Below are 21,466 nucleotides of genomic sequence, written 5' to 3'. Positions count from 1 at the left end.
CAAAGCTGAACTTTCTTTTTCTTTCAAGTCAGTGCTAAGGGCAAACTTCCTCCTAATGGTGCGCAGCCTCCCTTCAAACCGTGAGTCTATTTACCAAATTACGTACACATTGGTTCATCTCATATTGAGATTAAGATTACGAGTGGTGAAGTCTCACGAATCTCACCCTTGGCCCATGAAAGTACTTAGTAACGGTTCATGTTAGGCAGGTACACTCACCCTGTGTGATCTCTCGCTGTTTGCCTCCCCTTTAAGTAGAATATAGATTTTCCTCCCTTTTCCCTTTAATTGACACTTGTAGAATTATAAATTAAACCTGAAAAAATACATAGGCTCTGCTCTTTGTGTTTCTTGAATCAAATAAAATTATGTCAGTGGAACAACCCTTCAGAAATAACAGATTTATTGAGGTTTTGCTGTTGCTGTTTATAAAAAAACAAAGCGACGTGGTGTCCCTTTTAACGATAAATATCTTATACTATAGTTATATCAACCCTTAGTTTCACTTTATCTGACTAGTGGTCGCAGGAGGTACGACTGGTGATCCGTCTTGGGATCTTAGAACAAATTCAAAGAATTTCAAAATCAATTTATTGAATAACCGATCCACGCTACAACAGATAAAAGGAAGGAAAATACGGAATTGGTGAAAGTTTGGTGTTCAAAATTAATCTACCACGCATGTTTGTGGGATGTGGAAGGAAACCGGAGTGCCCGGAGAAAACCCACACAGGCACGGGGAGAACATGCAAACTCCACACAGGTGGGGCCGGGATTGAACCCGGGTCCTCAGACCTGTGAGGCTGACGCTCTAACCAGTCGCCACAAATATTGTTACAGCTCACCATACAAAACCTTTCATCACACGTTTTTTTGTGGTTGATATGAACATCAATTTACCAGGTTATTTAAAATGGAAATATCTACAGTATAATATAGCAAAGCCAAAATGATTTAAATTTGTGTTGGTATTTGTTTTCATTGATCTGATTTTTAAAAGAGTAAATGGAACCAGCGGAGGCACTGTGAATGACTGGTTAGAGCGTCTGCCTCACAGTTCTGAGGACCATGATTCAATCCCCGGCCCCGCCTGTGTGGAGTTTGCATGTTCTCCCCGTGCCTGCGTGGGTTTTCTCCGGGCACTCCGGTTTCCTCCCACATCCCACAAACATGCGTGGTAGGTTAATTGAAGACTCTAAATTTCCCGTAGGTGCAAATGGTTGTTTGTTTGTATGTGCCCTGCGATTGGCTGGCAACCAGTTCAGGGTGTACCCTGCCTCCTGCCCGATGATAGCTGGGATAGGTTCCAACACGCACGCGACCCTTTCGAGGAGAAGCGGCTCAGTAAATGGATGGATGGATGGATAAATGATGGAACCAACTTCACAATTAAGTTCAACTGAAATATCTTACTTATGTGAAAGGCTTATCCTGGTGACTCGAGGGTACCAATATTTATGCTTTGTCAGTCCCCAATAAATAAAGTGCTCCACACACAACTGGATTTAAATCAGTTAACTATCCTTAGTTTAATAAAGTTTAGAACATAGTAAAGAATAATTCCCATATCCAAATATACAGTTTTTTTAATATGTGAGATGTCAAGGAATTTGATATTTTAAATCCTTAAAAATATATTTACAAAAACTTAGCGGAGAAATACAAGATGGGCATTTTTTCGAAAACTTCTTCAATATGCATACATTCTGAATCGATATGTAATATCTACAACTACACTAAACCTATTTCTAAATAATTGCAAACACAGCAGTGACAACATGACAACATTCATCCAATGAAATCCCTCTATCTTTTAATTATGTCCCCTGACATTCTCACTTTACTCTAACTTGCATCAACCCTTTAAACTCAACTTTCACATGGGGAATTGAAAATGTATTCATTTTAGAGACAGAACTATTTGGAACTAAATAAAATAAACACCATATCGAAGATAAACAAGGCTTACTAGCAGGATGGATGAGCATAATAATAATGATGATTTTTAATGATACTGATACTGTCAACAGAATTCGAAAAACCTTCCTGTAGGAATTCTCTTGAATTTCATGAATGAAACACAAGTCATGCTTTTTTAAAATTATTTTTAGTTCTTCTTTTTGGTGACTATTTCTATCCCTGAAAAGTAAATCTGTCCTTCCCTCGCCCCGAGAGGTCAGAGTTCCAATGTCACAGTGTGCTATGTGTTTGCACTTCTGCACAAATCACTTCTCTGCCAGAGAAGCAAGAACTTTCTTACAGTATATTTGCAGCCAGTAGATTAATTGACACACTGCCGAGGTTATTTTTCCTCTTGTGGAGGACCTAAACCTTTGTGTACTGTGTGGGGGTTCAAGCAAATACGTGCTCTACGACCACTGGCAGGAGCAATCTGTGGGTTCTTGAATGCTGTAGCTGACCCAGGTGGAGTTGCCACTGCAGTAGAGCTGCACAGAGCGCCGCTGCAGCCCCATCTCCCGACAACACTTGCAGAAACGAGCGTACGTGTTGATGTTGTAGTTGTAGATGCTGGCAGACGGACACTTCCCATCGCATGACACAATGTTGACCTACAGGACAAAAGCAATCACGAAAGATGGTGTTTGGTACAGATAAATTGGCTGCAAATAATGATTATTTCAATCATCTATTAATCTTGCAAGAATGTTTTAGATTAATAGATGAATCGGATTAAAAAACATTTTTAGTTCAATCCCCTTTATTAAAAAACAGGACATTAGTTCAAATTTACAGTGCAGAAAATGCACAGGCATATATTGATCATGATTCAATTGCTGGTTTAGTGCATAACATGCAAGAAAATAGGCCAAAATGTCAATCATTGTTTTCCACAGTAAAAATGTTTGCAAATGTCTTAGTTTGATTAAACACAAAGATAACATACGCTGCCACCCAAGCAACGTCTTTTTCATGGACGCCCCTGCTTATTTCAGCAAAACAATGCCAACCACATTCTGCACGCGTTACAACAGCGTGGCTTCGCAGTAAAAGAGTGCGGAACTAGACTGACCTGCCTGCAGTCCAGACTTGTCTTCCATTGAAAATGTGTGGCGCATTATGAAGCGTAAAATACGACAACAGTCCGGACACCCCGGACTGTTGAACGGCGGAAGCTGTACATCAAGCAAGAATGGGAAAGAATTCCACCTACAAAGCTTCAACAATTAGTGTCCTCAGTTCACAAACGTTTATTGAATGTTGTTAAAAGAAAAGGTGACGTAACACAGTGGTAAACGTCCCAGCTTTTTTGGAACGTGTTGTAGCCATAAAATTCCAAGTTAATGATTATTTCCTAAAAACAATCAAGTTGATCAGTTTGAACATTAAATATCTTGTCTTTGAAGTGTATTCAATTAAATATAGGTTGAACATGATTTGCAAGTCATTGTATTCTGTTTTTTATTTGTTTAACACAACGTCCCAACTTCCTTGGAATTGGGGTTGTAGTTTGCCAAGAAACAAACGCTGTATTAAGGGTGTAAACATGCATGCAAAAAGTCACGAAACTTTGCACACACATCAAGCCTGGTAAACATTTCAATAGATTTTTGTGCAATTATAAACTAAGAAGTGGCTCAGTAGCGCCCCCTACAAATTTTTAACTAATGAAGCCCGGCTGTACGTTTCACCTAGGTCTACCAAAATTGGGATTCACATGTAATTTAAAAAAAAGTCCTACAAAAAAAATCTCCCAATCACGCCCTTCCAGGTCTCACTGCTCAATAAGCAGGGGCGTCCATGAAAAAGACATTGCTTGGATGGCAGCATATGTTTCTCAGATTCAGGAGGAGCAGTGTGGTTTTCGTCCTGGCCGTGGAACAGTGGACCAGCTCTACACCCTTAGCAGGGTCCTCGAGGGTGCATGGGAATTCGCCCAACCAGTCTACATGTGTTTTGTGGACTTAGAGAAGGCGTTCGACCGTGTCCCTCGGGGGGTCTTGTGGAGCGTGCTTCGGGAGTATGGGGTACCGAACCCGCTGATACGGGCTGTTCGGTCCCTGTACGAACGGAGTCAGAGTTTGGTCCGCATATCCGGCAGTAAATCGGACTCGTTTCCGGTGAGGGTTGGACTCTGCCAAGGCTCCCCTTTGTCACCGATTCTGTTCATAATTTTTATGGACAGAATTTCTAGGCGCAGCCGAGGCGTAGAGGGGGTCCGGTTTGGTGGCCTCAGTATTGCATCTCTGCTTTTTGCCGATGATGTGGTTCTGTTGGCTTCATCAAGCCGTGAGTGTGAAACGGCTGGGATGAGAATCAGCACCTCCAAATCTGAGACCATGGTCCTCAGTCGGAAAAGGGCGGCGTGCCCTCTCCGGGTCGGGGATGAGATCCTGCCCCAAGTGGAGGAGTTCAAGTATCTTGGGGTCTTGTTCACGAGTGAGGGAAGAACGGAACGGGAGATCGACAGGCAGATGGGTGCAGCGTCTGCAGTGATGTGGACTTTGTATCGGTCCGTTGTGGTCAAGAAGGAGCTAAGCCAAAAGGCGAAGCTCTTGATTTACCGGTCGATCTACGTTCCTACCCTCACCTATGGTCACGAGCTGTGGGTCGTGAACGAAAGAACAAGATCCCGGATACAAGCGGCCGAAATGAGTTTCCTCCGCAGGGTGTCCGGACTCTCCCTTAGAGAGAGGGTGAGAAGCTCGGTCATCCGGGAGGATCTCAGAGGAGAGCCCCTGCTTCTTCACATCGAGAGGAGCCAGATGAGGTGGCTGGGGCATATGATTCGGATGCCTCCAGGACGCCTCCCTGGTGAGGTGTTCCGGGCACATCCCACCGGGAGGAGACCCAGGACACGACCCAGGACACGCTGGAGAAACTACGTCCTTCGGCTGGCCCGGGAAAGCCTTGGGATCCCCCCGGAAGAGCTGAATGAAGAGGCTGGGGAGAGGGAAGTCTGGGCGTCCCTGCTAAAGCTATTGCCCCCGCGACCCGACCTCGGATAAGTGGTAGAAAATGGATGGATAGAAAAAAAATCTCTTGGAGCCCTACCCTAAAGCAAATGGAAACTCCGCCATATTTAATTTACTTTCACATTTTACATAATTTTCCACTTTTTGTGGAGTTCATATCATAATTAACTCATCCTAGACATTTTCTCTGATCGAATTCAGCTGCAGCTGTGTCATCTAAAGATGTTGCAGATAAAAAGTTAAAAGCCTTTTAATTCGTCTAACACTGTTACCATGGCGACACAACAAACTTTGATGTTTCGCCGCGAAGACAATAGCTGTTTTCATTTCACAACACATGCCCATATCTTTTCAAAATGTCACACACTTGATTAGAGTCCCGGCTGGAGGACATCTGCAAACTATAACTTATTCGTAGTCATGGCACCACCTACTGGCAAACTTGGTACACACAATAAAACTTCATGAGGTGATCCCTGTTCCTATTCCTATTCCTTGAATTCATAGCGTTTCAAGTATTCACATTTTTGACCTTACAATCACCAACTTGAACTTATTTTGTTGACATTTTGTGATACACCAAAACAAAGTAGCACATAACCGTGAAGTGGAACAGAAAGCATATGCAGTTTTCTCCATTTTACGCGCGCTCTCCATCTGTATTCAAAGGATCTGAAATGTGCTGGTACCCCAACGTGCCAGTACCCCAACGTGGCCAGGGTGCGAGGGCCCTTAATAGCTGCTCGCAGCTCTAGTTTCTAGTTAATTGTTTGTATGGATGGATGGTGGTTTGGTTAGTATGGTGGGTTACTGATTCCCAAAACACACGCATGAAACATACCGGTCTGTTACTGCGACAGTCATTCTTCCTAATAGTCATCCTCACTGTCACCTTCTGACACGCCTTCCCATCTTCTTTGCCTGTGTACACAAAGGCAAAGCAAACCACATTGGAACGAATTAAACACAAACTGTCATCCTCCCCTGTAACATATAAAATCCCATGAGAGCTTGAGAGTGAAGGGTAAGGAGGAAGAAGAGCACTGACGTTCTGAATAATGCACAAGCTGCAAGATTTAACGATTTAGATGAGGAAGGGAATTTAAAAAAAAAAAAAAAAAAAAAAGCGAAAGTATACATGTACCGGAAAATCTGTTTTTAATCATTAAGGGAAATGAAAAATAGACAAATGAAATCAATGGTATATACCAATACATTGAAGATTGTGTGTGTTCAGGAAAAGAGAGTATACAATTAAAGTCATTATTTGTAAATGTATATATATGCACTATTTGGTGTGTTCACTTTGCTTCTAAATAGAATGATATACAACCCAGGATTGTCTTGGGTGGGGGGGTGATTTAAGGTGAGTATAATATGGCTGTGGAGGTGTTGGTCTGGGACCCTGACAATCTTGAGGATGTCACTTATGCTACACTTTAAACACAAACTACTCAGTCACACGAACCAAAGCAGAAAACATACGTGCAAGCAAAAGACGGGACCAATCACACCTTCAATCTATTTAACCCTCATGCTGTGTTCATTTCATGTTCAACAATTTGGTGTTCCTGGTCAGAAATGACCGTTCCATTAAAAATCACCATACTGTATTCATCTAAATTATCACTACTTGAGTTGTATTCATCCAAATTATCACTACTTGAATTGAGTTAGATATCTAAACTAACTTAAATTTTGATAAATATTACATGTTTGGAATTTCTTTGTTTTTAGTGGCCTGTGGGCATTAATTATCTGATCTTATACACTTGAAAGCAAGTTCTAAAAAAAAACACAATTACTGGAATATTTTGACTGAAGAAATATTGACTGAAGAAATATTCAGATGACACATGGTATACTGTTTATAACAGAGTACTTTGGGTCAAAGTTATCAAGGACATTTGCTTTGAAACAATTTGCATTTTTATACAGTCAAAAAAGAAACACCTGTTGTGTTCCCGGTCAAAAGTAACCATGAATATTTTACTTGTGAAGAATCAAAATTATTCCAAAATATCACTTGACATTTTTACAATCCTCCAAGAGCAATGTCTTCATACATTAACAAACAATTAACAAGAACAAGAATAATAACATGTTAACCAGTTCATCAGATGTTTTCCTCAGGCTTGTTTCCTCTGATCGAACACAAGGATTCGAACTGATGCGAATTCTGTTTCACATTTACATAACCATGGAAGAGAGACAAGCTTGCTTTGTTCCAGCCACTGTCACAGCAGTTTAAAGTGCTTCAGTGATGATGCCAGAGCCGCATTTATCTCCGCATGAGGAATGTACTGAATGTGCTTGGACCTGCTGAGAGGTCAATGAAGGCAATCTATTAAGAGGCTGTGTTAAGTAATGTCTGTACTTGTAAAAAATAAATCCAATATTTGTAATTCCATATTTAAATAGTAATGTTGATGTAACTGACCAACTCATTGAGGATCTAGTTGGAAGTACCTATGAGACTATTTTGTATGCGTCATCAGTATGGTGCTGCAGTTCTACAACACCAAACTACATCTGAAATAATATATTTTTTAATCAATACCTCTGACAGTTTAAAAGAAAAACGGGGGGTGGTACTCTTTTGTGATAAACAGGTGCACTTTGTTGTTTCAGTTTATCACGCAGTCCTGATTAATGCAGATAGTCTGCAGGACTATTATCCTTTGCGGATGTATGATATCATAGACCTCCCTGTTGTTTGCTTGCATCATTCAGTGAGTGCTCCAATAAAGGTATGGCTGAAGAATGCATTCAGGAAATACACAGAATACTGACTGAAATGGACTATGAGAAGTTGACCACTGCTGTTACACAACTTGCACATCCATAGTTGGAGCCAGAAAGAAAGAGGATATAGCCCACATTGAGCAGGATGACTTGCAGCATCGTGTGACACAAAAACAAGTGTCGTAAATGCTTGTTGTGATGAAGGACTAACTACTAGCTTTTGATGCAATCAATGTAGTCATATTATATGCCAGTAATTTTATCTGCAGTCTATAAATAACCAAAATATGTTTTGTATTTCTTTGTCTTTTCAGAGCTGAAGAAGACACTAGTTACAGCTGTAAACCAAATGGGACACATCAGTGATGAATGAAAATGTTCACACTGCATACAAAGCCTCCCCATCCTGGACCCTCTGTCATGATCTGTGCCCTGCAAGCTTTGGAGCTTGGGTGGCACTTTGCGCCATGCCTCTCTTTCTCTCCCCAGCAATCAGCATCACCTTGGCCACACACCTGTCTTCAATCAGCACTCATCATTCCCTGCATATAAGCCTGCCAGATCCAGGATTCCACGGCCAGAGTAGGATCACTCCATTGTGGTACACAGGCCGACTCTTGTTGTAAGTTACTCGACTTCCTGCAATCACACTTACATCCTTGTGTTCTTCTTCGTCTCCAGTGCTCCTTCCGTGCCCCCCGCTTCGCTGTCCGCTCCAGCCACACCACCAATCTTTCCCACCTGCTCACGACCCCTGCTTCCTGCACGTTCCTTGTCCCGACGGTCCACCATCACGCCTTGGAGATACGTACCCTGAACTGGATTATAATAAACCATTCACCACTACTTCCTCCACCTCCGTCTGTTTCTGTGTTCAGTCAACATTGATATGATTGTATCGTGCCACCCGCCTCAATAACTATACAGTGATGGCTCAGCCATTTGGAGATTCCTTGGGACAAGATGTCTGTTTCACTCTTACGATCCATATCAAGAAGGGAGAGAGCTAATGCTACAAATAGAAGAGCCATGGTGAGAACTGTAATGGAAGCCATCCAGAAACGCTGTCCAAATTCCAACAGGGCTGCGTGTGGAGGTAGCAAAAGTGATTGTGTCAAAACATAACTGACCTTTGCAGACACAACAGTGGAAGGAGAAATATTGAGTTACTATTCCCTTGTTAATCACCTTAAGACAAGAGTTGAACATGTCAGCCACAACAAGGGAAGTCACACAATACGGAAACCAAGGACAATGACAGCACCACTAAAATTGTGCGCTGCAAAGTTGACAGCTATGGCTGTATAAATTGGTAGCAAAAATGTCTCCCAGAAGGAGAGATGATTGATTCTTTAGAAAACAAAAAAAAACTTATGTTAGCTGTATGTCTACCTCATGGGCCCAAGCTGCAGACATTGATCATTCATTGGCTTTGACGTACATTTGTCGTCAAACAATAAACACCTACCCTCCTCCCAATATATCGGCAGTTGAAGAACAGTGGCCTTTCCTTTTTATGCAAAAAGGACTGTGCTTATTTCAAAACTCTCTCTGGTATTGACATCTGTGATCGATTTGGAGAGGCTCTTCAAACCAAGGGCAAGAGGATCATACGCTTTTTTTCAAAGACAATCACAGAATGAAGACATTCAGAGTCTGAGATTGAGAGCAACACTTCAGCCAAGAACTACAACCGGACCGGCATAGCTGCAATTCTTCCTTTAAAAAGTACTCTATCTTCATGTTGGTGGATGTAGGTAGGCCAATTGTCTTGTGCATTTGTCAATTAAGTGTTGGCTGTGTTAACGTAGTCCAACCCCTTGCTTTGTGTTTTAAAGACATACGTATGCAACAACATCATCCATCCAGAAGGACATGACAGTAGTCTGTAAAGGTAAAGGAAAGGTGGCCTTTGTTTTGGAGGACAATTTTGGTTTTGCAGATGCCTTGTGTGCGTTTTTTATTTTTTAGGTTTATAGGTTTTAGGTTTACCAGATGTTTAGTTGTTAGTTTACCCAAATCCCACATACAATACTTCTTCTATGGTGGATGAGAGAGATCACAACAATTGCAAATGCTACAACACAAAACCAAAACGCAACGACATTTCATTGATTTATTTTATTTTTTTTAAAGATGTTTCACCTATTAAATAGGCTTCCTTTGTTCTGAAAACAGTCGTTTATATTTTTTGGAGATGCTAGTTCGTTGTTGATCATTGTTACAGTACGCATTTACATTTCGTGTTAATTTTTTGAGTCCAGATAGTTTTCCCCCCAAAAAATATTGCACTTTTGGATGTTATTGTGTTACTTGATCTGCATTAATCATGATGTACTATGCACTCATTTCCAAATACAGACACCAAAAGTAAGGTGCATTGTTTTCTAAAATTCAGCAAAGATGATGTTAAAGTGCTTCCTAAATTGATTACCTTATGAATTTTGTACTGATTAGAAATACACAATTATACCATCATGAGACTTTGTTCTGATGTTGTTTAAAATTTGTTCTGTGAAATTGATTCTGTACATTAGTTAATGCATGTAGTCATTTGACTTATTTACAATGTTTAAATCAACGTATAGTCTGCAATAATTGGGTCAAAGTGTATTTGTAATACCTACTCTAACCTTTAATTACTGGAATATAAAAATGCAGGAGCACTTGGTGAATGTAATTGTTGTTAATTTTTTTTAAATATTAAATATTGATGACGTGACTGACTGTAAATGATTTACTGGAAACTCATGCCAGTAAGTTACTGTAAACACATTTACTGGCAACAGTTAATGTAATTCCATGAAAACCCCATGAAATGTCTAACAGCGTATCACTTCCTTCCGAAGTTCCATCCTGTTTCAAACGCTCCACCATCATTCCAGTCCCCAAGAAACCTGCAATCTTGGGTCTAAATGACGACAGGCCTGTCGCTTTGACATCTGTGGTCATGAAGTCATTTGAACGTCTCGTGTTGGACCACCTCAAGAGTGTCACAGGTCCCCTGCTGGACCCCCTGCAGTTTGCCTACCAAGTGAACAGGTCTGCGGATGATGCAGTCAACATGGGACTGCACTTCATCCTAGAACACCTCGACAGTGCAGGGACCTAAACGAGGATTCTGTTCGTGGACTTCAGCTCAGCGTTCAACACCATCATCCCTGAACTCCTTTCATCCAAGCTTCTCCAGCTCAGCGTCTCACCTGCCATCTGCCAGTGGATTTACAGCTTTCTGACGGGCAGGACACAGCAGGTCAGGCTGGGGGAAGCCACCTCATCCACACGCAGCATCAGCACTGGGGCGCCCCAAGGATGTGTCCTCTCTCCGCTGCTCTTGTCTCTCTACACGAATGACTGCACCTCAGCGCACCCGACTGTCAAACTCCTGAAGTTTGCAGATGACACGACAGTCATCGGTCTCATCAAAGACGATGACGAGTCTGAGTATCGACAGGAAGTGGAGCAGCTGGAGCTGTGGTGAGCCCGACACAACCTGAAGCTGAACACGCTCAAGACTGCAGAGATGATTGTGGACCTCAAGAGGCATCCTTTGCCACAGCGGCCCCTCACGTTGTCCAGCTGCCTTGTGTCAACCGTCGAGACCTTAAAGTTCCTGGGAATTACAGTCTCTCAGGACCTGAAGTGGGCAACCAACATCAACTCCGTCCTCAAAAAGGCCCAGCAGAGGATGTACTTCCTGTGGCTTCTGAGAAAGCACGGCCTGCCACCGGAGCTGCTGAGACAGTCCTGTGTTCTTCCATCACAGTCTGGTTTGGTGCTGCTACAAAAAAGGACAAACTCCGACTGCAACGGACAATCAAAACTGCTGAAAGGATTGTCAGTACCCCCCTACCCACCCTTGAGGACTTGCACGCTGCCAGAACTAAGACAAGGGCGTGCAAAATACTCTCGGACCCTCTGCACCCCGGTCACCAGCTCTTCCAGCTCCTTCCCTTAGGTAGGCGCTACCGATCAATGCAAACAAGAACTAGTAGACATTCCAACAGCTTCTTCCCTCTTGCGATCAACTTCTTAAACACCTAACCTACAATTCCATGACAACATGCTGGCAATTTTTTTACTTGAGTTCGTTGTCACATTTCTGTGGGGCCAATTATGTATTACTCGTGCACGCACTGTAGTTGTCTCGCCATGCTGCACTTTTTGCATATACTGGCCACTCATGCCAGAGTAGCATCTGCTCCATTTGCACACTGACTGAGGAGTATCTGCAACATTTGCACAACCAACATTGTCCCAGATTATCGCACTACTCGTCAATTTAAACCACATACACTCCTTAAAGTCTCAGCGCCCTTTGCAGAATGGTCATTGCACCGGACTATTGCAATATTAGTCATTCGAACTGCTCTAAGTGCTAGAGGACTCTGCATCTTTTTGCAGCCATTGTAAAAAAAAAAAAATAATAATGTACCAGCATTACCAGATAACTAGCAAACCTTTACTGCTCAGTGACTTTTTTTTTTTTTGTCAATGTCTTTCTGTCTCCAAAGTGTTCTGTAAATTGACTGTCTGTTGTCGTACTCGAGCGGCTCCAACTACCGGAGACAAATTCCTTTGTTTTTTGTATTTTGGACATACTTGGCAAATAAAGATGATTCTGATTCCGATTCTTCTAAAGTTCTCTCTCTGGTCATGTGCCATTCTGCCTTAGTCTAAAAAATGATGATATATTATTTTGTCTCAGATTTTCAAAAGATTAGACACATAGTTACACTTTTAAACACATAAAAGAACAGTTAAGAACAGTTCCACCTTTATAATTGGAGACTTTTTTTTATGAAACTGTCACTTATTTGGTTTGTCAGATGAGCGATATTGTCTAAATTGTGCACATTTGTCATTCGAGCAACATGGTATCATGTTTTCCACAAGCTGTACGCATATACAGTACATAGAATGTATACATATACATATATATATATATACATATATATACATATACGTATATATATATATATATACATATATATACATATACATATATATATAAATATATATATGTATATATATATATATATATATATATATATATATCCGAGAGGTCCGAGAGGATTTTGCACGCCCTTGTCTTAGTTCTGGCAGCGTGCAAGTCCTCAATGGTGGGTAGGGGGGTACCGACAATCCTTTCAGCAGTTTTGATTGTCCGTTGCAGTCGGAGTTTGTCCTTTTTTGTAGCAGCACCAAACCAGACTGTGATGGAAGAACACAGGACTGATTCGATGACCGCTGTGTAGAACTGTCTCAGCAGCTCCGATCGCAGGCCGTGCTTTCTCAGAAGCCGCAGGAAGTACATCCTCTGCTGGGCCTTTTTGAGGACGGAGTTGATGTTGTTCGCCCACTTCAGGTCCTGAGAGATTGTAATTCCCAGGAACTTGAAGGTCTCGACGGTTGACACAAGGCAGCTGGACAACACGAGGGGCAGCTGTGGCGAAGGATGCCTCCTGAAGTCCACGATCATCTCTACCGTCTTGAGCGTGTTCAGCTCCAGGTTGTGTCGGCCGCACCACAGCTCCAGCCGCTCCGCTTCCTGTCGATATGCAGACTCGTCACCGTCCTTGATGAGGCCGATGACAGTGGTGTCATCTGCAAACTTCAGGAGCTTGACAGTCGGGTTCGCTGAGGTGCAGTCGTTCGTGTAGAGAGAGAAGAGCAGCGGAGAGAGGACACAACCTTGGGGCGCCCCAGTGCTGATGCTGCGTGTGGATGAGGTGGCCTCCCCCAGCCTGACCTGCTGTGTCCTGCCCGTCAGAAAGCTGTAAATCCACTGGCAGATGGCAGGTGAGACGCTGAGCTGGAGAAGCTTGGTTGAAAGGAGTTCAGGGATGATGGTGTTGAACGCTGAGCTGAAGTCCACGAACAGGATCCTCGCGTAAGTCCCTGCACTGTCGAGGTGTTCTAGGATGAAGTGCAGTCCCATGTTGACTGCATCATCCGCAGACCTGTTCGCTTGGTAGGCAAACTGCAGGGGGTCCAGCAGGGGACCTGTGACACTCTTGAGGTGGTCCAGCACGAGACGTTCAAAGGACTTCATGACCACAGATGTCAAAGCGACAGGCCTGTAGTCATTCAGACCAGAGATTGCATATATATATATATATATATATATATATATATATATATATATATATATATATATATATATATATATATATATATATGTGTGTAAAATCCTCTCGGACCCTCCGCACCCCGGTCACCAGCTCCTTCCCTCAGGTAGGCGCTACCGATCAATGCAAACTAGAACTAGTAGACATTCCAACAGCTTCTTCCCTCTTGCGATCAACTTATTAAACACCTAACCTATAATTCCATTACAATAAGCTGGCAATTTTTTGACTTGAGTTCGTTGTCACATTTCTGTGGGGCCAATTATGCATTACTCGTATTACTACTGTATTATATATATATATATATATATATATATATATATATATATATATATATATATATATATAAATCTGCTCTAGGCAGACGTTCCGCCTCAACATCCTCGATCATCCAATCACAATTTATTGAACTGTTTCAATAAATTTATTTAAAAGGGTTAGGGTTAGGGTTAGGGTTAATGCTGGCGTAATCACATCGAAATAGCTCAACACGAAGGTGTTTGCTCACCTATACGCACGTTCAGCCAATGTGACCAGCAGCCTGCACATTATAAAGGAGGTGCGCTGTCATCACACTGAACTTTTTAAAAAAAAAAAAAAAAAAAAAAAAAAAATGTAAAGGGCTAAACAGTCAGAGTGGCATGCAAGATAAAAAGGGAAACTGCTAAAGATAGTGTTAGGAAGCACTTTTCATAGATGAGCAGAAACATCTGTGCGTTGTGCATTCACACAATACAACTAAGGTAGGCATTGTGCATTGTGTGTATATATATATATATATATATATATATTTTTTTTTTTTTTTTTTTTTTTTTTTTGAAGGTGATATAGGGTTTTAGGATGTGACAGGTCTGGGGTAAACAAGGGTATTTATTGCAGTATAGCATTGAATGGAAATCAGATAAGGGTGTGGGAGTGTGTTGCAAGAAAGCTCCCAGCAGGGTGCATGTGGAGGCCACAAAGAACAGATGTCGGAGAAGACAATGGCTGCGGGGAGTCACTGTAAACATGAGATGCAAGATTGTGGAGACGGCGTCTGGAGCCAGAGGCAAATGTCCATCATTCTGCAGAGCAATGATGTCGTCAGATGGGACCATGGACCAATCAGACGACAGCCATTTCATACTTCCTCTTTCTAACATTGTATAAGTCGGGGGCAAGAACAGATAGCTTTGTTCAGTCTGCGCTGTCTCTGCTGACGCTAGGATAAGCGTAGCTGCTGAACCAGAGCTCTGTAAAATGTATAGACTCCCTTGTCAGGAATAAATTGGTTGACTTTTAACGCGTCTTTATAATTGTTATAATAATTATTATAATCGTTATAATAAAACAAACACGCATGTAACCTTGAGAGTAATAGGTGATTATAAAATTCAGGTTCCTTCAAATGGTGACCCCGACGTGATTAGATAAAAAGACAGAAGAGTGGACAGGGTTTCAATTGGACTGCAATCTCCCCGGTGCAGCGACAGAAAAAGGTGAGCGTAAACCTGTTTGATTAAATCACAAATTCTGCACATTGGAAATTGTGAAATTTGGGAGACTTGTGGTACAGTTGTTTCATTGTCAATAGTTACTAGGACATTGTGTTGTTATTGTTGTGCTAATCGAAAGTCAGGGTAACAAGGTTCCTGACACACCAGGATAATATAAGATCCTGGGAGAAAGAAGGGTAACAAGGTACCTGCTTGTCCCATCGTAGACTGACTTGAGATCGGACGCAGTTTCAAATTGTAACGTTTCGGTAGACGGGGATTTTGGGACCCCCAAAAACCGATTTAGAACAAGATGAGTGTGCCACCAAAACCCTGGGGTGTGAACTGGACAGTCGAGGGTAGAGGTAATGAATGCGATATGTATCGGAGTGATTACCAGAAGTCATTGGAGGATTTGTGGATTGAAATAGGTCAGTTGTTAGCTGGCAGAAAAAGAAACAAGCAGGATTTAGAAGTGTGTGGGCAAAGTGGAAAAAGAAAAAGGAATGTACGTTGTTTCATATAGCAATGAGTTTCAGAAGGAAGAAAGAGAGGCTATTCTGAAAGGAAAAAATATGAAGAAAAAGTTGGACCCTGCAGGGTGGATGGAGAAAAGGGATTTGAATAAGAAAATAGAAGAGAATGAAAAATTGAGGAGAACAATTCATGAGATTTGTCTGGTGTCCATTGCCATGGCAGCTGTTCGGCGAAAAAAAAAAAAAAAAAAGAGCGACAAATTCCCCTACTAAATACAATTACGGACCTTCTCGAAACCGGCCCCCAGTGACTTACCTTTATCCGGCTTTGCCGGTCAAGGGAGCTGCTCAAATGACAGACCAATTGTAGAGGGGAAATAAAACTCCCATCAATTCCGCACGAGCCCGCATTCAAAAAGGTGGGTTAATATCCATAATATTCTCTCTGAAAGATTTTGAGTTTTTACAGAAACGGCTGCCCGGACTGGCTGCTGGCGGTGATATTTGGACCCAGGCGCTGAAAAAGTAGACAGACAGCATGAGCCTGTGTTTGTGGTCATCCATGACATCTTCCCGCCCTCCGAGCCGACGGTGACGAGGCACCCGGACTTCAAACCTATCATGGATGGGAGTCGTGACAGGGGATACACCAACAGGGGCAGGGGAAGTGCTCGCCGACCTCCACCGGACCAAGCAAGCTTCAATTGTGGTCAGTATGGACACTGGTATCGTCAATGTAATGCTCCCCCACTGATGCAACAGAGACCTCCAGTGGGACCCAGAGAGGCCCCACCTCAAAGAGGAGGCTACAGAGCTCCACGCGGCAGAGGTGGACGCAGCCCGGCATCAGCATCCGCAGCAGGCTCCACTGCAACAACAGCCATCTAGCCAGTACTAATGCGATGAGGACTGGTCCGAATACCCAATGAGCCCGGAGCCAGGTGACGGAGGAAAGGCAGAGCCTCTTATCCCCGCTAAAGGAAGACGACCACCTGAATGAGCTTTGCAGGAGTGCCCATGAGTCTGCCGATGACGACACCATGAAAGACTGAAATTGCTGGACAGACACATGAACATCAGTTTGTCCTGATGAAAGGGGGGGCTCCAGTGAATCTGATGGGCAGAGATCTGCTTATTAAAACCAAGGCTACCATCCTTTGTAGCCCGGATGGACTGACGATACGGTTCCTAGATGGGACCGTGATGAACTGAGAGTGGAAAATTGTCCGCCGGATGGAACATGTTGCAACATGCAATTCTGGAAGCGACCGCTGACATCTATTGGGCCCGACTTAAACCAGAAACAAAGGCGGGAGGCGGCATCTACTCGGCCTTCCTGCGGTGGGAGCCCTGAATCGACTCTCTTGCCTCCTACAGCCATCCGATCGATCCCGTCCATCTCACACTGTACTATGATAAAAATTACGATTTTGTTTACAGAGATGTCTTTGAGTCAATACAGGATGAAAACTGGATGCTAAATAGTGCAGGTATTTACATAGGAAAGCAAGGTGTGGCAGCTGCCTCCACCTTGACACCAGAGCAGACACCCGCCTGTGTGGAGTTTGCATGTTCTCCCCGTGCCTGTGTTGGTTTTTTTCGGGCACGCTGGTTTCCTCCCACATCCCACAAACATGCGTGGCAGGTTAATTGAAGACTCTAAATTGCCCCTCGGTGTGAATGTGAGTGCGAATGGTTGTTTATTTCTATGTGGCCTGCGATTGGCTGACAACCAGTTCAGGGTGTACCCCGCCTCCTGCTCAATGATAGCTGGCATAGGCTCCAGCACTCCCACGACCCTCGTGAGGAGAAGCGGCTCAGAAAATGGATGGATGGATGTTTAGAGAGCACTTGAAATGATAGAGGATCGTGAGAAGAACATTAACGCAGATGATGGCTTTCGTCTTGTTTGTGCCAAGAAGAGGAACTTTGACATAGGTTGTAAAGTAATGAAAGATGTGTTAACTTGTGTGTCATAGGGAGTCATTTTTCGTTTTTACGGAGTGGCACACAAGTAAGCGGCTGGAAGACTGTATTGGGAAAATACAGAGAGTCTGCAATTTTTGTAAGTTCATATACATAGAAGTTCCTGTTTGTGGCAAACCGGATGAAGAAAATTACGCAAGGGACACCAGTCAACTAAAGACATCCTTACAATATTGAGTTGATACAGTATAGTGAGTATTAATACAGCATAGCGAATGCAATCATTTCCATTCACAGAAGTGGGCTGATGTGCCAGAGGTGTCACGTGAGTTGCTACATACGCCATGAGACTGTGCCTAATTTGCATCATGTACAAGGGAAATGATGTGGAGTACATGTTTTTGAGAATGGCTAATATGGTATGAGGATTAATCTGTTTGATTGTCTCCCCAGATTCAGCACTAGAGCAGGGAGGACAAAGATTTTTCCATCTGTCTGGCAAGTAAATTTTGAGGAGGTTTATTTATTTGCATTCTGTCTCCTAAGTCTGGTTGATTACAGTAATTTGTGGACAAGCGGAGAGCTACTCTTTGAGCAAAAGGGTAATAGTAAAGCACCATTTATAGATTAATAAATATAAATTAAGGCTTCTTGAGGAAATAGCAGACAGAATAATCTGGGATGTCCTTCTGAGACCCAGAGCTCTAAAATTGCAGGGAACTGGCACCACATTGTTGGTGGCTGGGGGGGGCATCTTTACGACGGGGCGCGTGTGTAAGGTATATTAGCGAAAGCAATGAAGGACACCTGTAGACTTGTAACGGTACCTAGGGAAAATTATGCGCAGTAACGTGGTTGGTGGAGCGACATCTAGCCAAGCCTCTTCTTTTACACCTGGATAGTGATAAATGTGAATTATTATTAGCGTGAGCTATTTTTAAATCATCACTCGAGCAGAAATATCGCTTTACTGAGGAGGAAGACCTAGTGTAGTGATGGTAATATTTATTTCAAACCTATGAACCTTCAAATACAAGCTGTGTGGTTGCAGGAGATGGGTTAACTGTTTGCCCAAACAGGAACGAGGGAAGTTGGATATTAATTGCGTTAAAGAAGCCTCAGGTGGCTGTACAAGTTTCATAACTCTCGAATTATGGAATTGGATCCGCAAACTGGGTAAGAACGCTAATGCTTCAAAATCGGATGGTTAGGTGTTATGGTTCAACCAATAAGTGTTCTGTGTTCAGTTTTGTCTGTGTGGTGTATGTGGGAGGACATTCACTCCTGGGTCCAGGTCAATGTTATTGTCTGAGAAGTCTCGCTTGTCATGTCATGTTAATGGTGTCCTTTAGTTACCAAGGACAGTGTGACTGACAAGAGAATACGGTCTCCACACGGACTGTTGAATGACTGACCTTTGCGACTGTGTACATGATGAAGAGGGGGTGACTGATTTGTTGAAATAACATTATTTTACAGGGCGCCCAGGAGGATGCAGCTTGATAGTGTTGTTGTATGGCAGGTTGTTGGTGTGCTGACTTAACGCTGATTTTTTATGTGATTCTTGGTCTATTGACATTAACACTTTTGTGAAACAGATTAACGATTGGTTGGGGAATAATATCAATGTTGGGTGACAATTGCCGACTTGTCCCTTCTCTGGAGTATGTATACAGGAATTATGTAGTCCACCCCTTTGGCAGGAGTATCTTTTGCAGAGTTGTGATTAATTTATATAAGGGTTTGTTTGCTGGTCTCGTCAGCTGGGCCTCTGCGACGGGGAAGACGACTTGCTTGATGGTGTATGGTGTTGTGTGTGGATACTGTGTTTTGGTGTTAAATTGGTCATTTAACATGGGGGGAAATATATACATCCTGTATGTCTGGCCGAAGAAGGTCATAATCATGACTCTGGTGATCTCCCTGATTATAGTTACAAGAATCTATTTCGGAATGCCTTCAAAACAAAAAGAATAAGTGGAAAACAGGGCCGTGAAGCCAACAGGGGCCCTAGAGTTGAACTACATGCTGGGAGCATGAACTACACACCTGGGAGCGTGACTGGTGCGGGGGGTGTTTTATTCATTTTCTCAGGAGTCTTGTCCTCAGGATTGCTCTTTGCTTCCCTTCAAAGGCCTTTGAAGGGAAGGACCCCCACGGCCAATATCTGCAGCTGCCGCTGAAAGAGGACGAGGAGACCATGAGCGTGCTCGCTCCATTGAACGACGCCTTTGTATCCCCTTCTTAAATTTTTGGGATATTTGCTGTATTTAGTTTAGGCTTTATTGAGTATTATAGCAAACTAGGCTGCATGTTTAGGGGATGTTGATCTCTTATCAGAGATCATTAGGAGGATTGAAGGTGATATAGGGTTTTAGGGTGTGACATGTCTGGGGGTAAACAAGGGTGTTTATTCCAGTATAGCATAGAATGGAAATCAGATAAGGGTGAGGGAGTGTGTTGCAAGAAAGCTCCAAGCAGGGTGCATGTGGAGACCACAAAGAACAGATGTCGGAGAAGACAATGGCTGCGGGGAGTCACTGTAAACATGAGATGCAAGATTGTGGAGACGGCATCTGGAGCCAGTGGCAAATGGCCATCATTCTGCAGAGCAATGATGACGTCAGATGGGACTGGAAAGAGTAACGAAGATTAGCCGAAGTAAAACAGAATATATGTGTATGAATGAGAGGGGTGGAGGGGGGAGAGTGAGGCTACAAGGAGAAGAGATAGCAAGGGTGGTAGACTTTAAATACCTGGGGTCACCGTCCAAACCAATGGTGAGTCTGGTCAGGAAGTGAAGAAACTGGTCCAAGCAGGTTGGAACAGGTAGAGGAAAGTGTTTGGTGTGTTATGTGACAGAAGAGTCTCGGCAAAGTTTATAAGACAGTGGTGAGGCCAGCCATGATGTACGGATGAGAGACAGTGGCACTGAAGAGACAACAGGAAGCAGAGCTGGACCAGGTTGGATCAAATTAGAAATGAGCTCATCAGAGGGACAGCAAAGGTTCAATGTTTTGGAGACAAAGTTAGAGAGAGCAGACTTCGATGGTTTGGACACGTCCAGAGGAGAAATAGTGAGTATATTGGTAGAAGGATGATGAGGATGGAGCTGCCAGACAAGAGAGCTCGAGGAAGACCAAATTGAAGGTTGATGAATGTAGTGACGAAAGACATGAGGGCAGTTGGTGTTAGAGAAGAGGATGCAGAAGATAGGCTTACATGAAAAGAAGGACACACTGTGGCGACCCCTAACGGGACAAGCTGAAAGGAAAAGAAGATAATCATCAGCGACCATGCACCAATTTCTTTCAATCTAAAAATTTAGTCAAATTTGGGACCCCCACCAACATGGCGCTTCAACACGTCCCCATAGAAGGACCGGGCTTTTGATTCTTTCGTGAGGAAGGAATGGGATGTGTTTTTGAAATTCAACGACTCCCCAACCATCTCCCCATCTCTGCTGTGGGAAACCTGTATTGAGAGGTCGAATCATATCATACGCTTGTTATAAAAAAAAAAAAAAAAAAACAAGAACAAAAATTTGAAAATTTAATTGAGGAAAAAATTAAACGCCTCACAGAAGAATATGCAATTAATCCGACAGATACGCTTAGAAACCAACTTCAAAAGGCAAAACATCAATTAGACGTTATCAAAAAGAAAAGATTTTCTACAACAGTTAAGATACACTAACTTTGAGTACAGTAATAAATAAAGAAAATTCCTTGCGAACCAACTTCCGCGCAATAAAGTCATTAATTAAAGCCATTCAAGAT

At 42.8% G+C, this 21,466-nt stretch overlaps 1 protein-coding gene and 1 pseudogene across 1 annotated transcript in view; one reads left to right on the top strand and one right to left on the bottom strand.

Moving 5' to 3' along the window:
• Positions 1-2,369: 2,369 nt before the first annotated feature.
• The window catches only part of otog (otogelin), a 178,412-nt gene continuing 159,315 nt past the window's right edge, over positions 2,370-21,466 (bottom strand). Inside the window, 2 exon segments of the mRNA XM_061701282.1 lie at positions 2,370-2,570; positions 5,776-5,855. Coding sequence (XP_061557266.1) covers positions 2,370-2,570; positions 5,776-5,855 — 281 coding nt within the window.
• On the top strand, positions 7,242-9,322 carry LOC133399396 (uncharacterized; annotated as a pseudogene).

This window comes from Phycodurus eques, chromosome 2 (assembly GCF_024500275.1).
Source record: "Phycodurus eques isolate BA_2022a chromosome 2, UOR_Pequ_1.1, whole genome shotgun sequence".
Lineage (NCBI taxonomy): Eukaryota > Metazoa > Chordata > Actinopteri > Syngnathiformes > Syngnathidae > Phycodurus > Phycodurus eques.
This window is presented reverse-complemented; position numbering and strand designations above follow the sequence as displayed.